We start from the raw sequence: 20391 nt of genomic DNA, 5'->3' as shown, positions 1-20391 counted from the left end.
AGGCACTTCACTATATGAGAGATTGTCAAACTATAACCTTACCTTTCTAGATCTATGAAGGTCTAGCAACTAATTTAAGTAGGAATTTAGAGATAGAACTAAACTAGAGACACTTTCCATGAGATTGGAAGGAAAAGGAGTGATACTCCATTATTGCTTTCCTATTAAAACCTCTAAAGGAAAAACTAGGGGGGCAAGATGCTATGCTATGAATAGAAGCTAACTGCTATGCAAAAAAGACACTAAAGACTAATAAAAACCTATCTACATAAAGAGGAGAAACTTCCTTGAGATGCCAAATCCCATGGCTGTAGTTTTCTTCGTCTTGTTGACACCTTGTTCTTTGCTAGGCATCCAAATCAAAGAACTTTTAAATTTTATTCACCTTTGTCGGGTGATCCTTCACTTCTCTTGCACTTATTGCCCTAAGCTACTACTTTGGAATGCAATTGTTTGATGTCTTGGAGTTGGGGATGAAGGAGTATTTATAAGAGGTTCTTAGGGGTTCTTTATGCTTGAATACTTGATGTTGGACTAAAGAAAGAAAATTCATGAAAAATAGAGGATTGACTTATTTAGATAAGATTTGTCTAAAAGTACGCTGGACAATAGGCCAAATGCTGTACAAATATTCGATACTAACATATTCTGGTCCCTTCCTTTTTGCGTTATGGCATTGCCATTCCCTTTGGCAGCCCTGAACTTAATTTGAAAGCCATAGTTCAACCCAGACGAAGGAGGCTCACTACTTCAATTGAGATAATAGAAAATTATTTCGTTTTTTAGTTTTAGTTGGAACCTTAAGTGGTTCTCAAAAAAAAAAAAAGTAGTGACATAGTAGTCCTCTTCATGTCGCATTATTCAATTTTTTTTTGTCTTGGGATGTAATAGAAATGTTCTAAAATATTCTAGATATCCAATACCTATTATTAATAACCAAACCGAAGTATTCTTACTTCTCCGTTGTTCTAGAATGACCCTCACAAAATGCGGATACTAATTTGTCAAGAATCAATTAGATTGAAGCTATAATATCATTATTGGCTGGAATCGAAATATCTGCGAGGTCTGGGTCACAATTTGTATTTGATTAAACAAATTGTCAGAATCTCCAAAATGGCACATTCTTGAAGAGCCGAATATTCTTCTTGCTAATCAATGATGATGAAATATGGAGATATGTATGAAATATAGATTTTATATGTATCTAGTTCTGCCATTTCTTTGGTTCTTGCTTGTGATAGGCGATGAAAACTCATCAAGTAAAGATCTTGGAGAAGTGTGAATCAATGGGTTTTAATAATTCATGAAAGATATTGCCATATTCACACATTTCAATTATATGCAAAATCTATGAACCTTTTTTTATCAATAAGATAGACCCTTGTTGTGAGTTGTTTTATGCCATAAATAAACAAGGACACTTAAAAAATCTGTTGGGCAAGCGGATTCACATCTCTTACAACCTACACGGTCCTTGGTTCTTGGTGTAGAAACAATTTGCTTAGCTTTGCATCTGTCCCAAGGTATCATTTCCAATACATTTGTGGGGCAGGTTTATACACATTGAGTGCAACTTATACTTGTATCATAAATTTGTACTAATTGTGACATTGGATCTAAAATACTTGGCCTCTAGGTCCTGAAACAAGGTTAGAATTCTAGCTCTTCGGAGGTGGTATCTCACTGATGGCTCGAGCCCTACTGGAAGGAGACCTTTGGGGTACTTGTTGATAATTTAGGTCCGGTATATACTCGCACAAGATCTCCTATTCATAAATTTGGATGCTTGGATCTCTCGAGTGAATAGAAAGTTAGATCTACATCGGACCTCACCTGAATCACCCCATCTATCTTCCCAAGGATTAGTTTGGTTTCAAAACTCACTCTTTTTTATGAAGAGTATTAAAGGATCAGAAAAAAATTGGTCCGGATCTACTGAGGGAATCGTTTGGAAGATCCAAAACTAAAAATGTTAGATACCTGTGACTCGATTGGTGAAAGTTTTCCTTTGGAAGATCCAAAACTAAAAATGTTAGATATCTATGACTCGACTCATGAAAGTTTCCCTTTGGAAGATCCAAAACTAAAAATGTTAGATATTTGTGACTCGATTAGTGAAAGTTTCCCTCTACAAAAATTATGTGCCCCCCCCCCCCCCCCCCAAAATATATATATATATATATATTTTTATTGTGAATGAACGAGATATGGAATGCTGCCAAGATATCAATATCTTTGGTTTCGTAGTTTGGAGTATGATAAGTCAACTTGTAATCTTTAACACCAGCTTTAAGTTCGATACTTTAGTCTTTGTTTGTGATTCTCATTTCATAAAATTGATTGGATTCATTCTCGATAGTTATCTCCAGGTTTCCAGTTAAAAATAACATCGATGAAGACATTTTGGGTGATAGCGACATTACTGTTTAGTATGGGGAGTCAATAATTAGGAGTTGAAAAGGGCTTTGCCCTTCATGTGCTAGAGTCCTTGGGACTCTTTCCCATACCATTTGGACGGCAAAGGTCTTTCGACCCAAATAACAAAATGCAAATTTTCCTTTTTTACCCAAAAAATACAAAATGCAACTTGACTATGGGAATACATAAATGATATGTCATTTTAAGGAGTCATACATTGGAATTAAGGTGTATGACATAAGTTGACACTTGTTAAGTCTTTAGTAGAATGTCAAAAGTCGAGGTGTCTACAACTGTCAACATGCTGATGTTTCACGCTTCTGCTAGTAACAAAATTCTTTCTGCCCTTTGTATGGATCACTGTGGCTTGTAATTAGAGCTCATGATTCTCTATCGTCATCTTTTATATTAATTATACTGGTATTAGTAGTCATGAGAGAAACAGTAATTGAGTTGGTGCTTAAGACCCTTTCTTTTTGAGGGAAAGGTAGGGAGCGTCACCTAGCAGAATTACCAAGATTCAATACTTGGAAACAAATTTCCAAGGTTAGATTGAGGTGACATACTCTATTGATTTGTGTACTGTTCTATAGCTATAAGATACTATTGTTGGTATACCTCTTGGTAACATATTATACTGAATCTACTAACTTGGTACTATATCTCACCTTTACTGTGGTGGCACCAGTAGTGTGAATAGTACCCTACTGGTCCATACTGGTATTGGTACTTAAGACTTTAAACCTTGCTCCCAAACCTCATTAGCGCTTCTGTTAGGTCCAACTAGTTTTCCTCTTTTCAGATTTTTACTTCTTATCTTAGAAACTCTAATTCTACATGTATACTTGACATTTCTATCCTTAATAGAAACAATAAGGCATCCTAAATTATTTACATGGCTTTCATTGAATAGGTTATCAAACTAACTCCTCCATCTTTCTTTGATCTTGTTCTCCTTGACCAAATCTTTTTGGTTTTCATCTTTGATGCAATCAACCTGAGTCAAGTCTTTAATTTTTCTCTCTTAGTCTCACAATCTTATAGATATCTTTTTTGCCATGCTTCATTTTGAGCTTGCGATATAACTCTTCATACTTTTTGAATCTAACCTCTCGTATCCCTTTCTTAACTTCCTTCTTTGCCATCTTATAGCTTTCATATACTTGTCTATTCCTATATTTAGTTTGTCTTCTATTGTACTCTCTTTTAGCCTTAATCCCCAACCGAGCTTTCTCATTTCATCACGAAGTTTCCTTACTGAATGACCCTTTTCCTTTTGGTTCTCCTAATATCTCTGTAGCCACTTTCTTGATATTATTAGCTCTCTCTTCCCACCTAGTATTGATTTCCTCATCTAAATCCCATTTTCTTTCCTTCAACATTCTATCGTTAGAAGCTATTTGTTTCTCTCCTTGCAAATTCCACTACCTAGTCCCAATTCCTTTTTTTTATTCATTCTCTTTCATTTCATAATACACACAACAAAAACTACCACTCTATGTTGGCTAGTTAAACTATCACTTGGTATAACTGTGCAATCTATTTGACTAATATTATACCCACTTGTAAAAGTTAGCAAATGATGAGAACCTTTCTTTTTAAAGCAAGTGTTATTTAATTCTAGGTCATTTGCTATTGCAAACTCCAATATAGTCTTTTCTTCCTTATTTCTATCCCCAAAATCATAACGTCCATGCACCCTTTCAAAACCTACATTATATTTTCTCATATACCTATTCATATGCTTTTCCTTAAATATTTCTTCTCTACTAAAAATGTCTTGAAGTCTATCTATGTCCACCCAAAAGCATTGGTTTGTAGCATCATCCGATCCTACTTAAAGGAGCATAACCACGATGATATTAATAGACTCTTGTCCCAACACTAATTTTATCAAGATTATTCTATCTCCTACTCTCTTAATATCTAAACTCTTATTTGCAAAATTTCTACTGTATTTTTATTCCTATCTTTCCTAGTATGAACCCATCTTATTAGCTTCCTTTGCATTTTCTGTGATTCACTTAGTCTCTTGGAGGCAACCTATGTAAATTCTCCTCCTAATTATTGTATTTATTAGTTCCATCAAATCCCCTGTCAACTATCCTATATTTCAAGTTACTAATCGTATCATACTTTCTTGGACTAACTTCTTTACCTACATCTATCCATTAAAGTGTTCATACTTTTGCCTACTTCCTATTACATTTGGGCGCTAAGATGGCATGTCGCTCTTGAGGAATGCCCTAGTTAATCCTTGCTCACTTTCTACTTTACCCGGCATTCAATGTAGTGTGTCGCTAGTAGGGGACGCCCCAATGGTTTTCTTAGTTGGATTCATATTCATAGGATATGACCATGGTTCACCGTACCGATATATATTGCCCCGTACCAAAAGTACCGACACTTTACCAGCATGGTACTGGTACTAAGACGGCGAATCTTTAGTATGACTGTAGTTATATGCTGGCCGTCAACCTACTATAATTCTCCTTTATCTGGTTTTGAGAATGGCTATGTACAGAACATAGGCGAAGTTTCTTAATTTTATAGCTCTTATGTTTCTTAGTTTGATATTGCTGTATCATATTTCATTGTTTGTTATAAGAAGTATAAATCAATGTCTAGAACTGCAGTCTGCAGCAGATCAGGAAATAGGCTGTTAGATATATTATATATTCATATATCTTCTGTTTTTTGAACCTTCTGCCAATTGTTGCAAATGAACATACTTATTCTTATAGTGTCAACTTAATCTTCTATTTATTCTTCATTTTCATTTTTCATGCATGTATTGTCTATCATTTGATAAAGTTATCTTTCTTTATATTTTCTATCATTTATTTATTATTTTCTTATTCAGAGTCTAGAAAAAACTGATAGCGCAAAACTGAAGGTTTTCTTGAAAAGTTATCATGTTACTCCAATACTTGAGCACTGTAAGGTAACATTTTAAGTTTAAGTGCTGTTCCTTTTGGTATCTCACAGTGTTCTCCGTTTTAGATCTGCAATTTTTGACTAGATATGTTACTTTGGATTACATAATTATAAGATCATGTGATGCCATTGATTGATCTTATTATGGCCTACAAAGTAAGTGCATTATCATTTTCCTAGATTGTTGTTCTGGTTACTTGCTGCAGTGTCCAGAAATCACATATTGACTCCTTTTCTAATAGCATACCTCCTTGGCTTTATGGTTATTTCCTGGTTAACTTTCCACGTAAGCAATCAAAACCAAAATGCCATAGTTTTGCTAGAAGCAGTCCAAAATAGGGGCCATTTTCGGAGTTTTCACCCAAACTAGCTTATAACCCAACTTAAGTGTATGTTTGAATTCTGTATGCTAATCTTTTGCAATTGCTTTGATTCTTTAAATGACACGAATAATTTTCTCTGTATTAAACTGGGCTTGTTATTTGAGCAGACTGTAAAAGCATTGCAATGTTAGATTATAGAGAGATTTAGAGGAAAGCAAGCCTTTTGACATAAAGTCTGTCTGTGCTATAACTCATATCTCATTAGTGTTTAAATTACTTTGTTAGATTGCTCTATTTGTTTGATATTTATTTTGATAATAAATTGATGATTTCAACATGATAATAAATGTTTTGGTGCCCCCCCCCCCCCCCCCCCTAAAAAAAAAAAAAAAAGAGGTTTCTTTTCTGATTTTTTTATTATTTTTAAACTCAAGCTGCTTAAATGAATGTTGAATCATTGAAGCTGCTGAGACTGAAATTCGTTTGCTGCAGTTGAAATCAAAATTGGAGCCAAGTTTTCAAAGCTTGGATTGTAGAGTGATGGCCTGGCCTATTACTGTGTGAGACTTGGCCTAGCTGTTTTTACATGACTTTTTCAAAGCTTATATATGTTTATGGTGTCCATAATAGTCAGGGAGAATCTGGTTGAGATAATTCATTCAGAAAGTAACAGAAAAAATTGCTAGATTATTCGATTTATCCCGTGAAGTTGTCCCGCTAAAATTTGTTGGTAGTCTATCTTAACCTTCTGTAGTTGGTGCATAACCTTGTATTCAAGGACTCAGGTGCTGGTCTGTATGGCTCCATTCAGTATGGATATCAGGCATGGTAGAACCATTTGTAACTTTGTATCGTGCTTATTGATTTGTACCACCAGTGCCAATTTAGAGTAACCTACTCTTTTTTTAGGTTTGGAAGAATATTTAATAACAGGTCCCTTAGCATGTGACCTACACAACATGATGAGAACTCATTAGCTGAATAAAATGTCCTGTAGAAGTGCTGTAATTTGCAAAGTATATTATCTCTTACAAATGTATTATACGTGCTCTTTTTTTATCATCAAGTATTTCTCTCTCCTTTTTTTTCTTTTTCTACTTTCCTTAATTGTGTGATTTCTCATTTTTTTAAACTAATGCAAATACTGGAATGCTTTGCTTGCTATTTAGAATACTCAGATCATGATTGATGAGGCATTTGGTACCTCATAAATTGAAAGCCTGTTGATTTTTGTTGAATACTATGTTTAACATGTATTATATACATACATACATAGCTTTTGTTTGTGCCATTTAGAATACTCAGTCATGGTTGATGAGGCATTTGGTACCTCATAAATTGAAGGCCTGCTGTTTGTTAAATACTCTGTTTAACATGTATTATATCTATACATACATACATGCATGTATGTATGTATAGATATAATACATGTTAAACAGAGTATTTAACAAGTGCTAAATATATATAAAGTCCTTCCTTCTTCAATTATTTACTCAAAGTAAATCTTACTGCTGAACTACTAGAATCTAAGTAGCAAGTGTTGGAATGAATCAACTATTCTCATTGACGAATGTAGCATCGTGTATATAATTTCTTTGAGAAGAAGATGAGCAAGGACCATTGGAATTCAGTGAGATCATGAATTGTGGTTAAGGTGGGTCACTGGTATGAGTGGTGTTATTATGAAGGTGATGAAAGTTTCAATCTGCTTCTATAGTATCCTTTCTTGGTGTTGAGATTTTGTTTTCCATTTTCTTTAAAATTTCAGAGAAAAGATAGGCGTACATTCTGGGCATAACCTCATTTTATGTTGGTCAAATTTCTGGAGATGTTTGGAATGGAGTTGGTGACAACTTTTCTTAGTGTAGATACAAAAAACTCTGTGATTTAGTTTTGTCTTAGCTTTTGATTGTGGAAATCATTATAACCATGAGAAAGTACTTAGGCTTTTTCATGATTGTTAACATGGAATATCACAAGTTTTGAGTAAGCAGCACATTTGGGCTTCTTAGTTTTTCTCCTTCCCTTAAACCTTCTATTTTCTCAACCAAAACAATAACATTTTGCTAAGAGAGGGCATAATTTCTTTTAGACCAAGCTTGAAGAGTATGGTTGTAGGGTTGCATGACTAGTATAGATTAGACAGATTGGTGGGCAGGGTGGCAGTTGCTCCCATCATGGGTATTTTAATCTTATGAGATCTTGTTGTCTTGAAATTTGTATCAATTTCTTGGTCTACTACTTGAACTTTGTGATTTAAATTAAAGCTTTTCATACTAGGTTTCTTTTCAATAGTCTATTGGATGTAGGATACAAGTGAGGAGTTCATATTTTTAAGGTGCCCAAAGATAACTGGCAAGTAGTGACCTTCTATTTGTGTACTTGGAGTTATGATGCAAGGATTTCTGAACCATTCAGGGTCTGTTTGGGTAATCTAGTAGGATTGGGCTGAATTGTCTTCTGGATTCATGGATTGAACTGCCTATTTGAGCATGGATCATATAAACCCAACACCTCCCAGCTCGAATCCTGTGGGAAGAGAAAAAGGATCTCCTTGGGTCTTTTTTTTTCTTCTTTCAGACCAACAGCCCCACAGGCTGGGATTTAGGTTGGGACGTGAACAGGCCCTTAGAAGATGCAAACTGAGCGGCCAATAGGCTTAATTCCTGCAGGATGTTGCTGCAAGAGCATCGAAACAGGCCGTCGATGATTGTGTTAACGATCTCACTGTATTAGGTGCACTAGTCTGAGGTTTGTCTTATTCACTTTTCACATAGAATCTTTTCAAATCTAGTAGAATTTTTGGGGTCACTCTCTGGTTGCATGAGGTTTAATTGTGGTTATAATTTTTTTTTTTGAGGAAATAATTTAGGTTTTAGTATTCATGGTAAGTCCTTCTCATTCCTGAAGTTGCTTTTCACAAGAATTCAGCACCTGTTAAAAAAGGGTGGATGTTAAGCTGAAAGATGGTCTTTATATGATCTCATTTCTGACTGATTATACATGATTTTTTAAATATAATGAGAGAAAACTCGTTGCACAATGTTGCAACACCTTGATGGGGTGCAAAAATTACCTTATCCAATATTAGAAACTCACTCATGTATTCCAGAACCAATCACTTCTAATCAGATGGTAGTGAACTCACACCTGATTATTATACCAGGAGCAATCCCTATCAGGTGCTTGTTCAACTTAGCATCCAGCTATCTATTGTTGATTCTTTGTGAGCCATTCCATCCATGATGAGGGTAGTGTAGATTGGTTTGGTAGTTTCTGGTGTTTATTACAATCTTTCAAGTGCTGGACATTTTAGCAGAATGGTTGCAAGGGAAACTAAGAAGGTTGATTCACAAACAAGGTTAGTATAAGGGGGAATGTTTTGTGTCTCTGTAGAACAAAATATAATTATGCTTAACAAATTCTGGAGTTGGAGAGAAAATTGCACATATCCTTTTAAAATGTTTGATGCATGAGAATTTTCTGTGGGGAAACGGTTGAAGATTGCTTAGCTGAAAGAGGAAGGATATGCAAAATGCTTCCATCTAATGTCATTGTTGAACAAATGTGATGAGGATCAAGATTTTAGAACATTTCAGTACCTTGTTTATTTAGAATGCTTATTGTAGATCTGCTATTTTTCATCAATTCATTCCGATCATTGAGTTAGATCTTGAAGGGGTGGAGTTGATATTTTGTTTGATATTGATAAGGCCTAAGATGGAGACTCTTTTTTTTCTTCACTTTTTTAAGTCAAACATTTTGGATTTGCATTATGGGTGATGCTATCAAGTCTCTGCTGAGATCTGTAATGGTGTGTTGGTTACGAGGAGGTTTAATATGAATTTGATCACTTTAATCTTTATAAAAAAATCAAGTGTTTCTCTAGGGGATTTTTGTTGAACTTATTGTCTAAACAGCACTTACAACTTGATGACCAAAATTCTTGCTTGCAGGCTCGGTACAGTCTAGATCCAGCTTGCATTTAATTGTTCTCAGAGACTCTTCTTGATGTCTTCCTCTTGGCCCACAGATGTAGGACAGTCTACAGTAGGAGTCTATAGGGTCTAGGAAAGCAAGGCCGAAACCTATAGGCTGCTGTAAAATTCAAAATCAGTCCTGAGTTTTGCTTAAAATTGAACTATGAAAGGTGGAGTTTCAACACAAAATTGGTAATGGGCGAAGTAATGAATCTAGAGAATATGAAACTGGGCTCAATGGGGGAACAAGACAGTTTGGAGGTGCTTAGCAGTAGAGTTAGTGCCTTGCTGTCTATCGGAAATCAGATCTGGTTTTCATAGCAATGAACTAGCAAAGTTTTCTATAGAAAGAAGATTGATTATATAGGATGTACCGATGTAGCCTAAGGATTTGGAAACTAGGGTTTAAGTGATGAGCTAAGATCTAAAATAAAGAAATAAAAGGTTTGAGAGGGGCTGTTAAACAATCGATCTATGCAGTAAAATTTATGACTAGTTGATGGACTGGCTATTTAGGTATCAAGAACAACAATTTGGGATCAATAGAGAATAAGAAAAAAAGGAAATAGACGTAAAGAAAAAAGAACTAAAAGAAAATACAGATTGTCATGAAAAGAACAAATGGAAAAAATGGATGATATCGGACTTACTCCAGGACCTTGGAATCACACCTAGGGTTGCAAGCCTCATGATTGTTCTGCAGCATCAGATAATAGGTGAAAAAGAAAACTCTGAAATTTCATTTCATATTCTGCATCAAAACTTGATTAACTCCCATATTTAAAGTAAAAGAAAACCGAAAGTACTTTTCAACTCACTAAAATACCCCTCATGATACGTGGTTACTGTAGCATAAACAGTAACATGTGCAGTGCCTTTCTAGTAACGTTCTGATAAATGAAATCTGAGACCTTTTGATCTCAGCTCTTGATGTAAATTAACCCACAGAAAACTAAGAATAAACAGAAATAAATTAAAAAAAATATAGGAAATTGATAAGTAAACTAATTCTAATAAAAATTCTTAAGTTGCTGCACTATGATGCATTATGGCGCAATCTTAGCGGGAAATGGAAAAAGGATGATTTGATCGATGAGAGGTTGTCTTTCAAACATCAACACGCAAATAGAAGAAAACCGGATTGAAAAATCTTTCACTTGGTGAATGAAATTCTAGCGAAAAGAGTTGTGTTAATATCTCAAAGGCTGCTCTTGCAATGTATTATGCGCATATTTATAGTACATGATACCCTAACACTAATTCGAGCACTAAACCCAATACAAAATCATACTTGAAGTAGGACTCGACAATAAGAAAACATACTATAATTATTCTGTTACAAATATGGAGACCTAGCTAAAATTTGATAATGTCTCTAATGAAAAATTTATAAGAATTTTTATAATGTACTGCAGTTTTCACCTGCGAATCCACTGCCTCCTTTGACGCTTGGCATGGTTTAGTTGGTTATAGTACTTGTTGGTTGCACCTTGTGTTGCATCACTACATCATCCACCAGAGTAGAAAAACTGAGCTTGATATGTAATTTAATTTTTAAAAGTTTTATGATCATCACATGTGGTCATCTTTGTTACACATGGCGGAAAATTGAGCTTCCATTTTTTAGGCATTCTAAGGCATATGTTTGTTTTTGAATAGTAAAATCACCTGGTTTTGTTAAAGGGATATCCTTGGCTTATTTTTGTTATCTTTTCTTGTCATTAAAATGGTTTTGTCTGGGATGTCATAAAGTGCTTAAGATTTTGGTCTTATGAAAAGATTTTGATCAATAGGAAAAGTCCAATTATTACTTGCAATACTGTAGGCAATGCTCTGGTGCTTCATTTTACTAAAATGTTTCAGTGTAAATCTCTTAGTAATCCTCACCTGGTTCTGAATTCTAATAGTCATCAGGTAATTTTTTAACTCTTCATCTGGGTTATTGTGAATTTCTAAAATTTCAATTGAAGGTTCAGATTTGGGACGATTTTTGCCTTTGTTATAATCTCCTCTTGTTCATTAAGCTTTTAGTATCAGATTACTGTTTCATCTAGAATATGGAATAGATTTGCTGTTTCGTATTCACTTGTTACTTCTACTTTTACCTTTATTTCTTGCAGATAGGGTCCACCAGAAAGTTGGTAGCTGTGACTTATGGCCAGAGATGTGGAAAAGAAAATCTTGATATCTTAGAAAATTTGGTAATGCTTTGCTAGCTGAGGAAACCTTAGACCATAGTTTTTCTAATACATGTAGAGTAAATATAACTGTACATCTATACAGCTTATAATGTATTCATTAGAGCTCGCATGAATCTTTCTTATACAATTATACTACATAATTATGATAGAGGAATACTTGCATAGCTAGAGAATTAGTCTACAAATGATTATCATCTACCATGGTAGCCTCTGTAAGGTTCTGTCTCTTTGGCATCTTCCTTAAAATGACAGTTTTATGAATGCTTGAATTTTATAATGGTGAAAAGGATTCTTGCTTCTTGCATGTGGTCAATACAGAACTTGAATGTCGAGAATCAGTAGTTACCAAAAAAAATGTCGAGAATCAGTGATATTTATGATGAACACGCCATTGGCCACTTTTTCTATATTTTTGGAGTATTCTACCTGTTGTCCTCTGTAATTGATGCAATGAAGGATATGGTTTGCTTCTACGACATACTGTTATTCATCATTATCAATGTGACAAGATACTAATGGTTACGATAAAGTTTTCTTTATGATGTGTATTTTTATTGAATGTCTAGAGCAAGGAAATATAATTGAAGCAATGAAGGATATGGTTTGCTTCGACAACATACTGTTATTCATCATTATCAATGTGAAGATAAAGTTTTCTTTATGATGTGTATTTTTATTGAATGTCTAGAGCAAGGAATCATGTTTCGATAGTACTGGAATGTCCCGCTAATATATGGGTTCCCACACAATAGTCCAAATAAAGTTGGTCCTGATTGGATGACGTAGGCCTGATATTGATTATCTGAGCCATTGGATGTGATCTACTATCTCTAAATTGCTTATCCAAAAAAATATGTGATTGAGATCCTTAACTACTGGATCCATATGCTATGCATAGGCTAGGGATCACCAAATCACTTGACAGTAAGCCGTTAAGAGATGGTAAATTACATCCAATGGCTCGGATCATCAATACCTGGCCCTCGATTGTCTGGTTAGGACCAACCTTATTTTGGCTGTTGTGTGGGTGCCTCCATATTAGCTGATATATATATATATATCGGACACTTTTCAGACAGAAGTCGTCATTTTTATGTTTAGAGGTCGTTCTGCAAGGGGAGCTCGCTCGATTCGATCGGGGAGAAAGCACACACGCCAAAAGCGAAGGCAGCTCTCTGGGTCCCTACCGACGCTGGGGTGCGAAAGCATGGGGAGCGAATAGGATTAGATACCCTGGTAGTCCATGCCGTAAACCCGGTGCTTGGATCTTACCCGGTGTAAATATACTTCTTTCTATTCCCTTGTCAGCTTATATATATATATATATATATATATATATATATATATATATATATGCGCGCATGTACGTACATATGTATTTATATGTATATGTGTATATCTGTATGTGTATGTAGGGATACATTTACTTGTTTGTGGTCTTTGAGGTGTTATAAATGATCTTTACAGGAAGTTAGCCTAACCATAGGAAGCCATAGCATGGATGGTATAAAGGAAGTCAGACCATCTTGGTGTTGCTAATATATTTCCACTAATGTTGGCAAAGGTGGCCGTGCATCATGTCTTTTGTGTAACTTAGAGTGCCATCTTGTTGGTGAAGTATTTTCCTTGAGAATTTCATTTGACAAGGTGACCCACCTGCTGTGCGCTTCATGGTGAATACTTGCTATTAATGTTTGCACGTGTTACATGCTCCATATTTGTCTTGGTTGATCATGTTATTATTATTATCATCATTATATTGCTTATTACCCATAATTTCTGTTTCTATTACTTTGTTGGTTTTTGCCTTCTCAAAAGTTGTTTCATGAGTCTCAAACAAGGTCCGTCGTACCGGTACCGGTCGGCGTACCGGTGGCGGCCCGGACCGGTACGAAACCGGTCCCGTACCGGTGGCATACCGGTCCGTACCGGTGGCGTACTGGTGGCGTACCGGTCCGAACCGGTCCGTACCGGTCCCGTACCGGTTCTTCAACAATAAATTACCGGTACCGGTCCCAGGCCGGACCGGTATGTACCGGCCCGTACCGGCCGGTACGGACCGGTACGGCAGACCATGGTCTCAAAGTTATGTGACTACCTGAAAATACTTGAAGCACGCATCATTGTGCCCTAGTTTTATTACATAGAGCTTCGTCTCTCACTGATTTAATTATTGATTTTATCCTTGTTTTGAACAGTTAGTTGGAATATTAGTGAAATTGCCATCAATTTCCAAAATTAACAAAAAAATGATAAAGATAACTCTAGAATAAAGGATATTGACATGACTTTCAAAATATAAATGCAATCACATTCATGGTACTGGTTTTATGCAGGTTGCCTTTCAGTTTTTGCATAATAGATGCATGACCACATACCAAAGAAGTAACAGTTATTCTCCTTTTTACCTAGTGAAACATTATAAAGTGGGATTGACATTACATTATTTTTCTTATGATCAGGTCCAACTGCGGCACAAATGTGCTCGGTTGCTTGGCTACTCTAACTATGCAGATTTTGCTATCGAACCTAGAATGGCAAGGACATCATCGAAGGTTTCTTCTGTATATGGTTCTCTAGCTATTTGATTGCTTTCTTCAATCAACCTCTGATTTTAAGTTAAAATAGGTTATATTAGCATGTTTTCTTTACTATAGTTTCCTAAAAAAGTTTTGTGGCTATAATTTGATGCATTTCCTGGAGTTAGTATAGCTTATAAAGTTAACTATTCAATGGAATACTGATTGAGATGGGATTGTCATTTGCAGTTAGGACATGGCAATCTTGGTAAGTAGGGAGATTCCATCTTTATAGATGTCTGAAACTAGATGCATGTATCTGTGAAAAACTTTGTTCCAATCAAAGGATATAGTCTTCTGTTAGGAAGGAAAAATGGTGGATTCATGTGGTCAACATGAAGGGGCTTTTTGGTTGACTGTAGTTCCACTTGCATGCGATGGATCTTGCAGCAAGTAGAATGCTGCAGTTTTATTTGCAGATCCCTGTTTGGTCTGTCTAAAATTGCAGTTGCAGGAACTATTGTCTCCTGTTTGGATGCCTGCAACTGCAATTGACAACAACAAGAGCAGTTGCTGTTTTTGGTTGTCAAATGCCAAAAGAGGTGCTGTAACCCCGAGAATGACCTGGTATTTACCTCCTTTGGAGGCAACAAACTTCTAATAATTTTACGTTACTGCTAAAATATGGCTATATTTTTATGATATATTTCTAATTACAATATATGGTTTATTTCTATAATATTGTGTATTAACAAAGTATTATATCATTATAACATTAATACAATCATCATATGTTAGAGTTTAGAATTGTTGCAATACTACATGTTATCTTATCAATGTAATATATAATTGGGTTATTATAACATATTTGTTACTATATAATAACTCGTAAATTGTAAATATAATAGTAAAGAAAATGTGAATATTCTCTATATTAATTACAAATATTTAATAATAGAATGATGTTGCATAACAATATTATTGATATTATTTAGCTAATTGCAGTAAAAGTAATAACATGATGATATGACATAATAATAATATTCTAGTAGTATTATATTTTCACTGTAATACTACTAGAATATTATGTATAATATTGTAGCAACATTGATAATTTTGTTATATTAGGTTATATAATATTTATTTGTTATTATATAATATTGTAGTACTTTTAATGAACATGATAATCTAGAAGTCTTATCAAATATCGATATTATATATTATATATTGCATTGTGATTTGTGAATATTATATTTATTATTATATTATATTACTATTCGACACCTAAAATTGTATAGTACCGTTATAGTTGCATATATAACTACATATTCACTGTGGTTATTATATTATATACTACATTTCAAATTAAGTTTAGCTGAATCGGTATCAGGATCCATGTCGATCGGCTACCGGTTTAGTACGGGGTGTTCACCCTAGTTCAACAAACCGTTTTCAAGCCTTTGGAGATATTGAAAGAGGGGCGGGACTTGAACCAATTCGAACTTGTTCCAATCGGTGCGAACCGCTCAGTTTGCACTGGTTCTGCTCCGTTAACACCGGTTCGGCGTGGTTCAAGCTATTTTCAAAAAAAAGTGCCGAACTGTGCCAGTTCCATGTCAGTTCAGTTCGGTACGGGTTGAATTGGGCAGTTCGGCCTGGTTCGGCAGACCATGTTATAAATATGATATTATGATGTAATATTATTATACCGTATTGCTTATTTAGTATAATATATTCTTACATATTAGTGCAATAATATAATGTTTTTGCATCTAGTAATATTGGATGGCGTACTTAAAAATAGATGAGGGGTGAGGCCATGATAGCATGGTAATGCTAGTCAGGCCCAACTCCTAAGGCAAGTTCACAATCAGTGGCTATAAGCACACTAGCGACCAAATTTAGCCATGATCGAAGGACCAAAGTACCAAACATTGCAAGTCAGTTGCTGACTTGCAGGTAACCAAACATCTGCTAGTTTCTTGCAACAAGCTGACTTGTAGACTAGCCTACCTAGTTGCAGGGCACTGAGCATCCCCTAAATGAGTGCCTGACTAACAACTATGGAACTTTATCTCATTTATAATGAGTTACTAAAGAAGACTGAATAAGTTGAACTCAAGTTTTTTTTTTTTTTTTTGGGGGGGGGGGGGGGGGGGGCAATCGGTTCTGATTAATAACCTACTTTGCCCCCAATCGAAGATGATTTGCTTGATAAGTCACTACAAGGTATCCAATTTGACTCTGTTCATATCATAGGCTTTGCTAGAGGAAGAATAGCTTTGATGTAGGAGAGGCTGATACAGGACAACTTAGGGTTGGCCTGCATTGCGTAAGATGACCGTAGGAATAGGATAGCTTAGGGTTTAAAGAACAGGATAGCTTGCTGTCCAACTCCTGAGAAGAGGGCAGCGAGGTACTGATTTTAGTTTGTCAGACAAAAAGAGGTTATATAAGTGAAAGAAGGTATGAGGGTTGAGATCTAGGGCTTCTATGACTTGAAATCAATGGTCCAGATGATGTTCAAATCAAAAATAGGTGGACAGAGATGCAAAACTAGTTAACCTAGCAGCAGGTTGCACTAAAAGCATGCAAATAACGTCAATCTAGCATATGAATAATCACATAAATGGTCTAACAGTGATCGGATCAAATAATATATGTGATCGACAATATTGTATTCTTCAATTAGAGAAAGATGAATAATCTGCTGTTGTGTAGATAATAACAACAGCAAATAAATCGTAAACAAAAGAATTCAGAGGAGAGAATTAGTAAGGATGAGAGACAGATGAACAGGAAAACACAAAACAGAATAAGAAGTAATTGAGAAAGAGATCAAACAGACAAAGAAAGAAAGAACGGGGGGTAAGGGGGAAGCCCAACCTGACTCCTAGAAGCTCTTCTTTTGTTCAAAATATTTCTAAGTACATTTTTTTTGGATGCCTAAAGCGGTCCCGTAAATATGCAACCACCCAAAATTTCATAGTCATTAGACTCAGTTACATCGGCAAATAAAATCTATCAAAATCCCTTTAACTAACCAACTAACAAAAAAATAAATGACACAATAGCGATCATTGTTTATGCTATATGTGTGAATAATACCAGCCCCTTGCTATCTTCCAAATTATTCTGAAAACACCATATTCAAAACTAGAAATCAAAAGCTAATCAATCAGTGATAAATCCAGGGCCGTTGGATGAAGTTCCAGCTGTGCTTTGCTTCAGTGAGGTTCCTTGTAGTAGGGTGAGATCCTTAAAGACGTCTGTTGCTGCCCAACTTTGTGATCTCAGCCCTTTGTTGGCTTGAACAGAGATCTGATTGCTTTCATGGCTGCCTTCTGTAGCCACTGAGCTCCCTGGGCATCAATAGCTGATCTTAAATGGTTGCTGCATCACAGTCAATGGAAGAATGGAATATAGAAGGTCTGTTTTCAATAATAATGTTTTTGTAGAAAATAGGAAATGGATGACTATTATCTAGCCTGGGGTTTTGCCATTGAACAATTAAAATCAAGAGCTTGCTGGAATATTCTGGGAAAAATCTGATGTTGTATAACATAGAAAAAATCTGTGGGAAATAAAATATGCTTTTGATCAGAATGATTAGAAGAGGGACAAGTTACAACCAGAGAAAAGAGAGATGAAAGAATAGAGAACAGTTAAGTGAAGGGAAACGATAGTATCGGACTAGGCCTGCACCTCTATTGTGGAATCGCACCAAAAGAGGAAAAGAACCATCACTCATTCATATTCTGCATAAAGATCTGATTACCGTAATTCAATTCCCATATTTAAGGTACAAGAAAACCTTACTACTTTTACACTCCCTAATATACCCCTCATAATATGCCCAGTTACTGTTAGCATGAATTTATTGCATGAACAGTACTATAACAAAAATCAGGCCAATTAAGCTCTAAAATTGTTCAATCTTAGCCCTTGATTCAATATCATGCAGTAAAAACTAAAAAACAACCAATAAATGAAAAATACAATATAGTGACAACAAAATTTGAAATTAAGAGAAATCCGTAAGCCCCATTGTCCTTATATGCATCATGACATGATAGGATCTCCATCAATCTTGGCTTGCATTTTGTTTTGTAGAATGAATTCAAGGCGTGATTACGTAATACTTAGTTGTCGATTCTTAACAAGTATCAATTTTGAGGCGTTACTTTGTAATGTTCTTTTGCTGTATAGTGGGGTGAGTCATGATTGGGAAAGGTATTAAACTGGTTTTGATCTTTGAATGAAAAATTCCTTGGTGGCAGAAGATATGCCTGGCAGGTAAGTGGATTCATGGATTGATTTAAGGTGGAATGTACGTAGCCATCATCCTATTTTAGTCCGTTTTTTTGTTAAGTCCTTTAATTTGAAATGATGTTTGAAGTCCTAGTTATTTTCTTATTTTGCCAAGTCATTTAAGGTCCCAACCAAAAGTGGGTTGAGTTGGAGCTGAAAATATTGCATAAACATTCAAATTTGTCTGGATTAGCTGTTGTTTTTTATGTTTTCTACTCTATGGGACACCCAATTGAAATTGATGTCTCTCTATCTTTTTCCCTCTTTTTCTTTCTTTCCTTTATTGTTGTTTAGTGCAAAGCAGTTCATGTTACTTTCTATATTTTGTAATCTATGACATCCAGTTGCTGCATCTTTCTATATTGCGAATGAGACTTTGCAGCCATTAAAAGATTTTCTTTAAATGAGCAAATTTTATTGAAACACCGAACACCCATCTACATGTTAGTGTAGTATTATGCTTCAGATTGGTCGTACAGTATCAACCACCAATCTGCTAATCTCCACATTTTGCCATTCCATGATGTAACATTGATTTTTTCCGTTCTTTTTATTGTTAAAAGTAACTTTTAGCACGGGATATATATGCTATTGCCATTTTCTTGAATTGATGTTGACATATGTGTATTCCATGTGACATGAATACTATATTTCTCAAAATGATATCTTATAGATTTTCTGCTTGTGACAGTGATACATTTAGATGTCAATTGTGCGTATACTCCCAGTCATGTTATATAGGTGGTATCACAATATATTTTATGTCTTGTACTGATTTTATTGCTCAAACTCTGATGTGAGAATTTGGTTGCTTTTTAGTTCTGTTAATTTAGCAAAGAATAGAAATTTAATGGAAATTTCTTGTAACATTCAGGTTTTTGAATTTTTAGAGGATGTCTCTGTCAAAGTAAGCAACCTGGCAACTAGAGAGCTTAATGTACTTAGGGATTTAAAGGTTGGCATCGACTGTTCTATACTACTGCTGTTTTCTTTTTGTTCATGGAATTATAACTACACATCTTTTGGTGGCTCAGAGAAAGGAGGAAGGGGATTCTCCCTTTGGAATGGAAGATCTGCTATATTACATGAGAAGGGTGGAAGAAGAACAACTTGATCTAGACCTTGGAGAAGTTAAACAATATTTTCCTGTCAACTTAGTTCTGTCTGGCATTTTCAAGATATTTCAAGATCTGTTTGGTATTATCGTATTTCTTAAAGCAATTTTTGAACTCAAACGATTCTTGCAGGATGAAATAGGTTGATTGTGCTCTAGAAAATAGAAAATAAATTTGTTAACATTCTTGTTCTTTACATGACTATGTTTTGTAGGTTTAAAATTTGAGGAAATTAAAGATGTTGATGTCTGGCATGAAACTGTCTGCCTGTACTCTGTTCTGGATTATAGTTCTAGCGAGCTTTTGGGGTATTTTTACCTTGATATTTTTTCCAGGTTTCTTCTCTTTCTCCTGCTGCAATCTTTGCCTTTTGTTTCAATCGGCAGAATTAATCAATTGAGAGCTGAAAATTGCTATTCTTTGCTTCTTAGAGAAGGAAAATTTGCTCATACTTGTGTTCTGCCACTTCAAAATGGCTGCTTGTCTTCTAATGACACACATCAGGTAACTAGCCTTTGACATACAACAGTAATTTAAAGTATGGTGTCTCTGTAAATATTTGTTTATCTCAATCTTTAGTTATG

The 20391-nt window shown here is 35.2% G+C and overlaps 1 protein-coding gene across 3 annotated transcripts in view; it reads left to right on the top strand.

Moving 5' to 3' along the window:
* Positions 1–20391, top strand: part of LOC103713620 (Zincin-like metalloproteases family protein) — a 46282-nt gene that overhangs the window by 14020 nt on the left and 11871 nt on the right. For 2 of the 3 annotated variants that reach the window (XR_005512587.3, XM_039128349.2), the window contains exons 6-12: positions 5285–5365; positions 11782–11862; positions 14325–14417; positions 19567–19647; positions 19727–19889; positions 20022–20142; positions 20239–20311. Coding sequence is in view for 2 of the 3 variants with exons in the window: in XM_039128349.2 (XP_038984277.2) it covers positions 5285–5365; positions 11782–11862; positions 14325–14417; positions 19567–19647; positions 19727–19889; positions 20022–20142; positions 20239–20311 (693 nt within the window). In the remaining variant the exon portion in view is untranslated. The remainder of the gene's footprint in view (positions 1–5284; positions 5366–11781; positions 11863–14324; positions 14418–19566; positions 19648–19726; positions 19890–20021; positions 20143–20238; positions 20312–20391) is intronic. The other variant, XM_088706390.2, reaches the window with a different exon arrangement.

This window comes from Phoenix dactylifera, chromosome 11 (assembly GCF_051530095.1).
Source record: "Phoenix dactylifera cultivar Ajwa chromosome 11, Ajwa_hap1_PhDact_Kaust_v1.1, whole genome shotgun sequence".
Lineage (NCBI taxonomy): Eukaryota > Viridiplantae > Streptophyta > Magnoliopsida > Arecales > Arecaceae > Phoenix > Phoenix dactylifera.
Note: the sequence above shows the minus strand (reverse complement) of the source record. Positions and strands in the feature narration are given on the sequence as shown.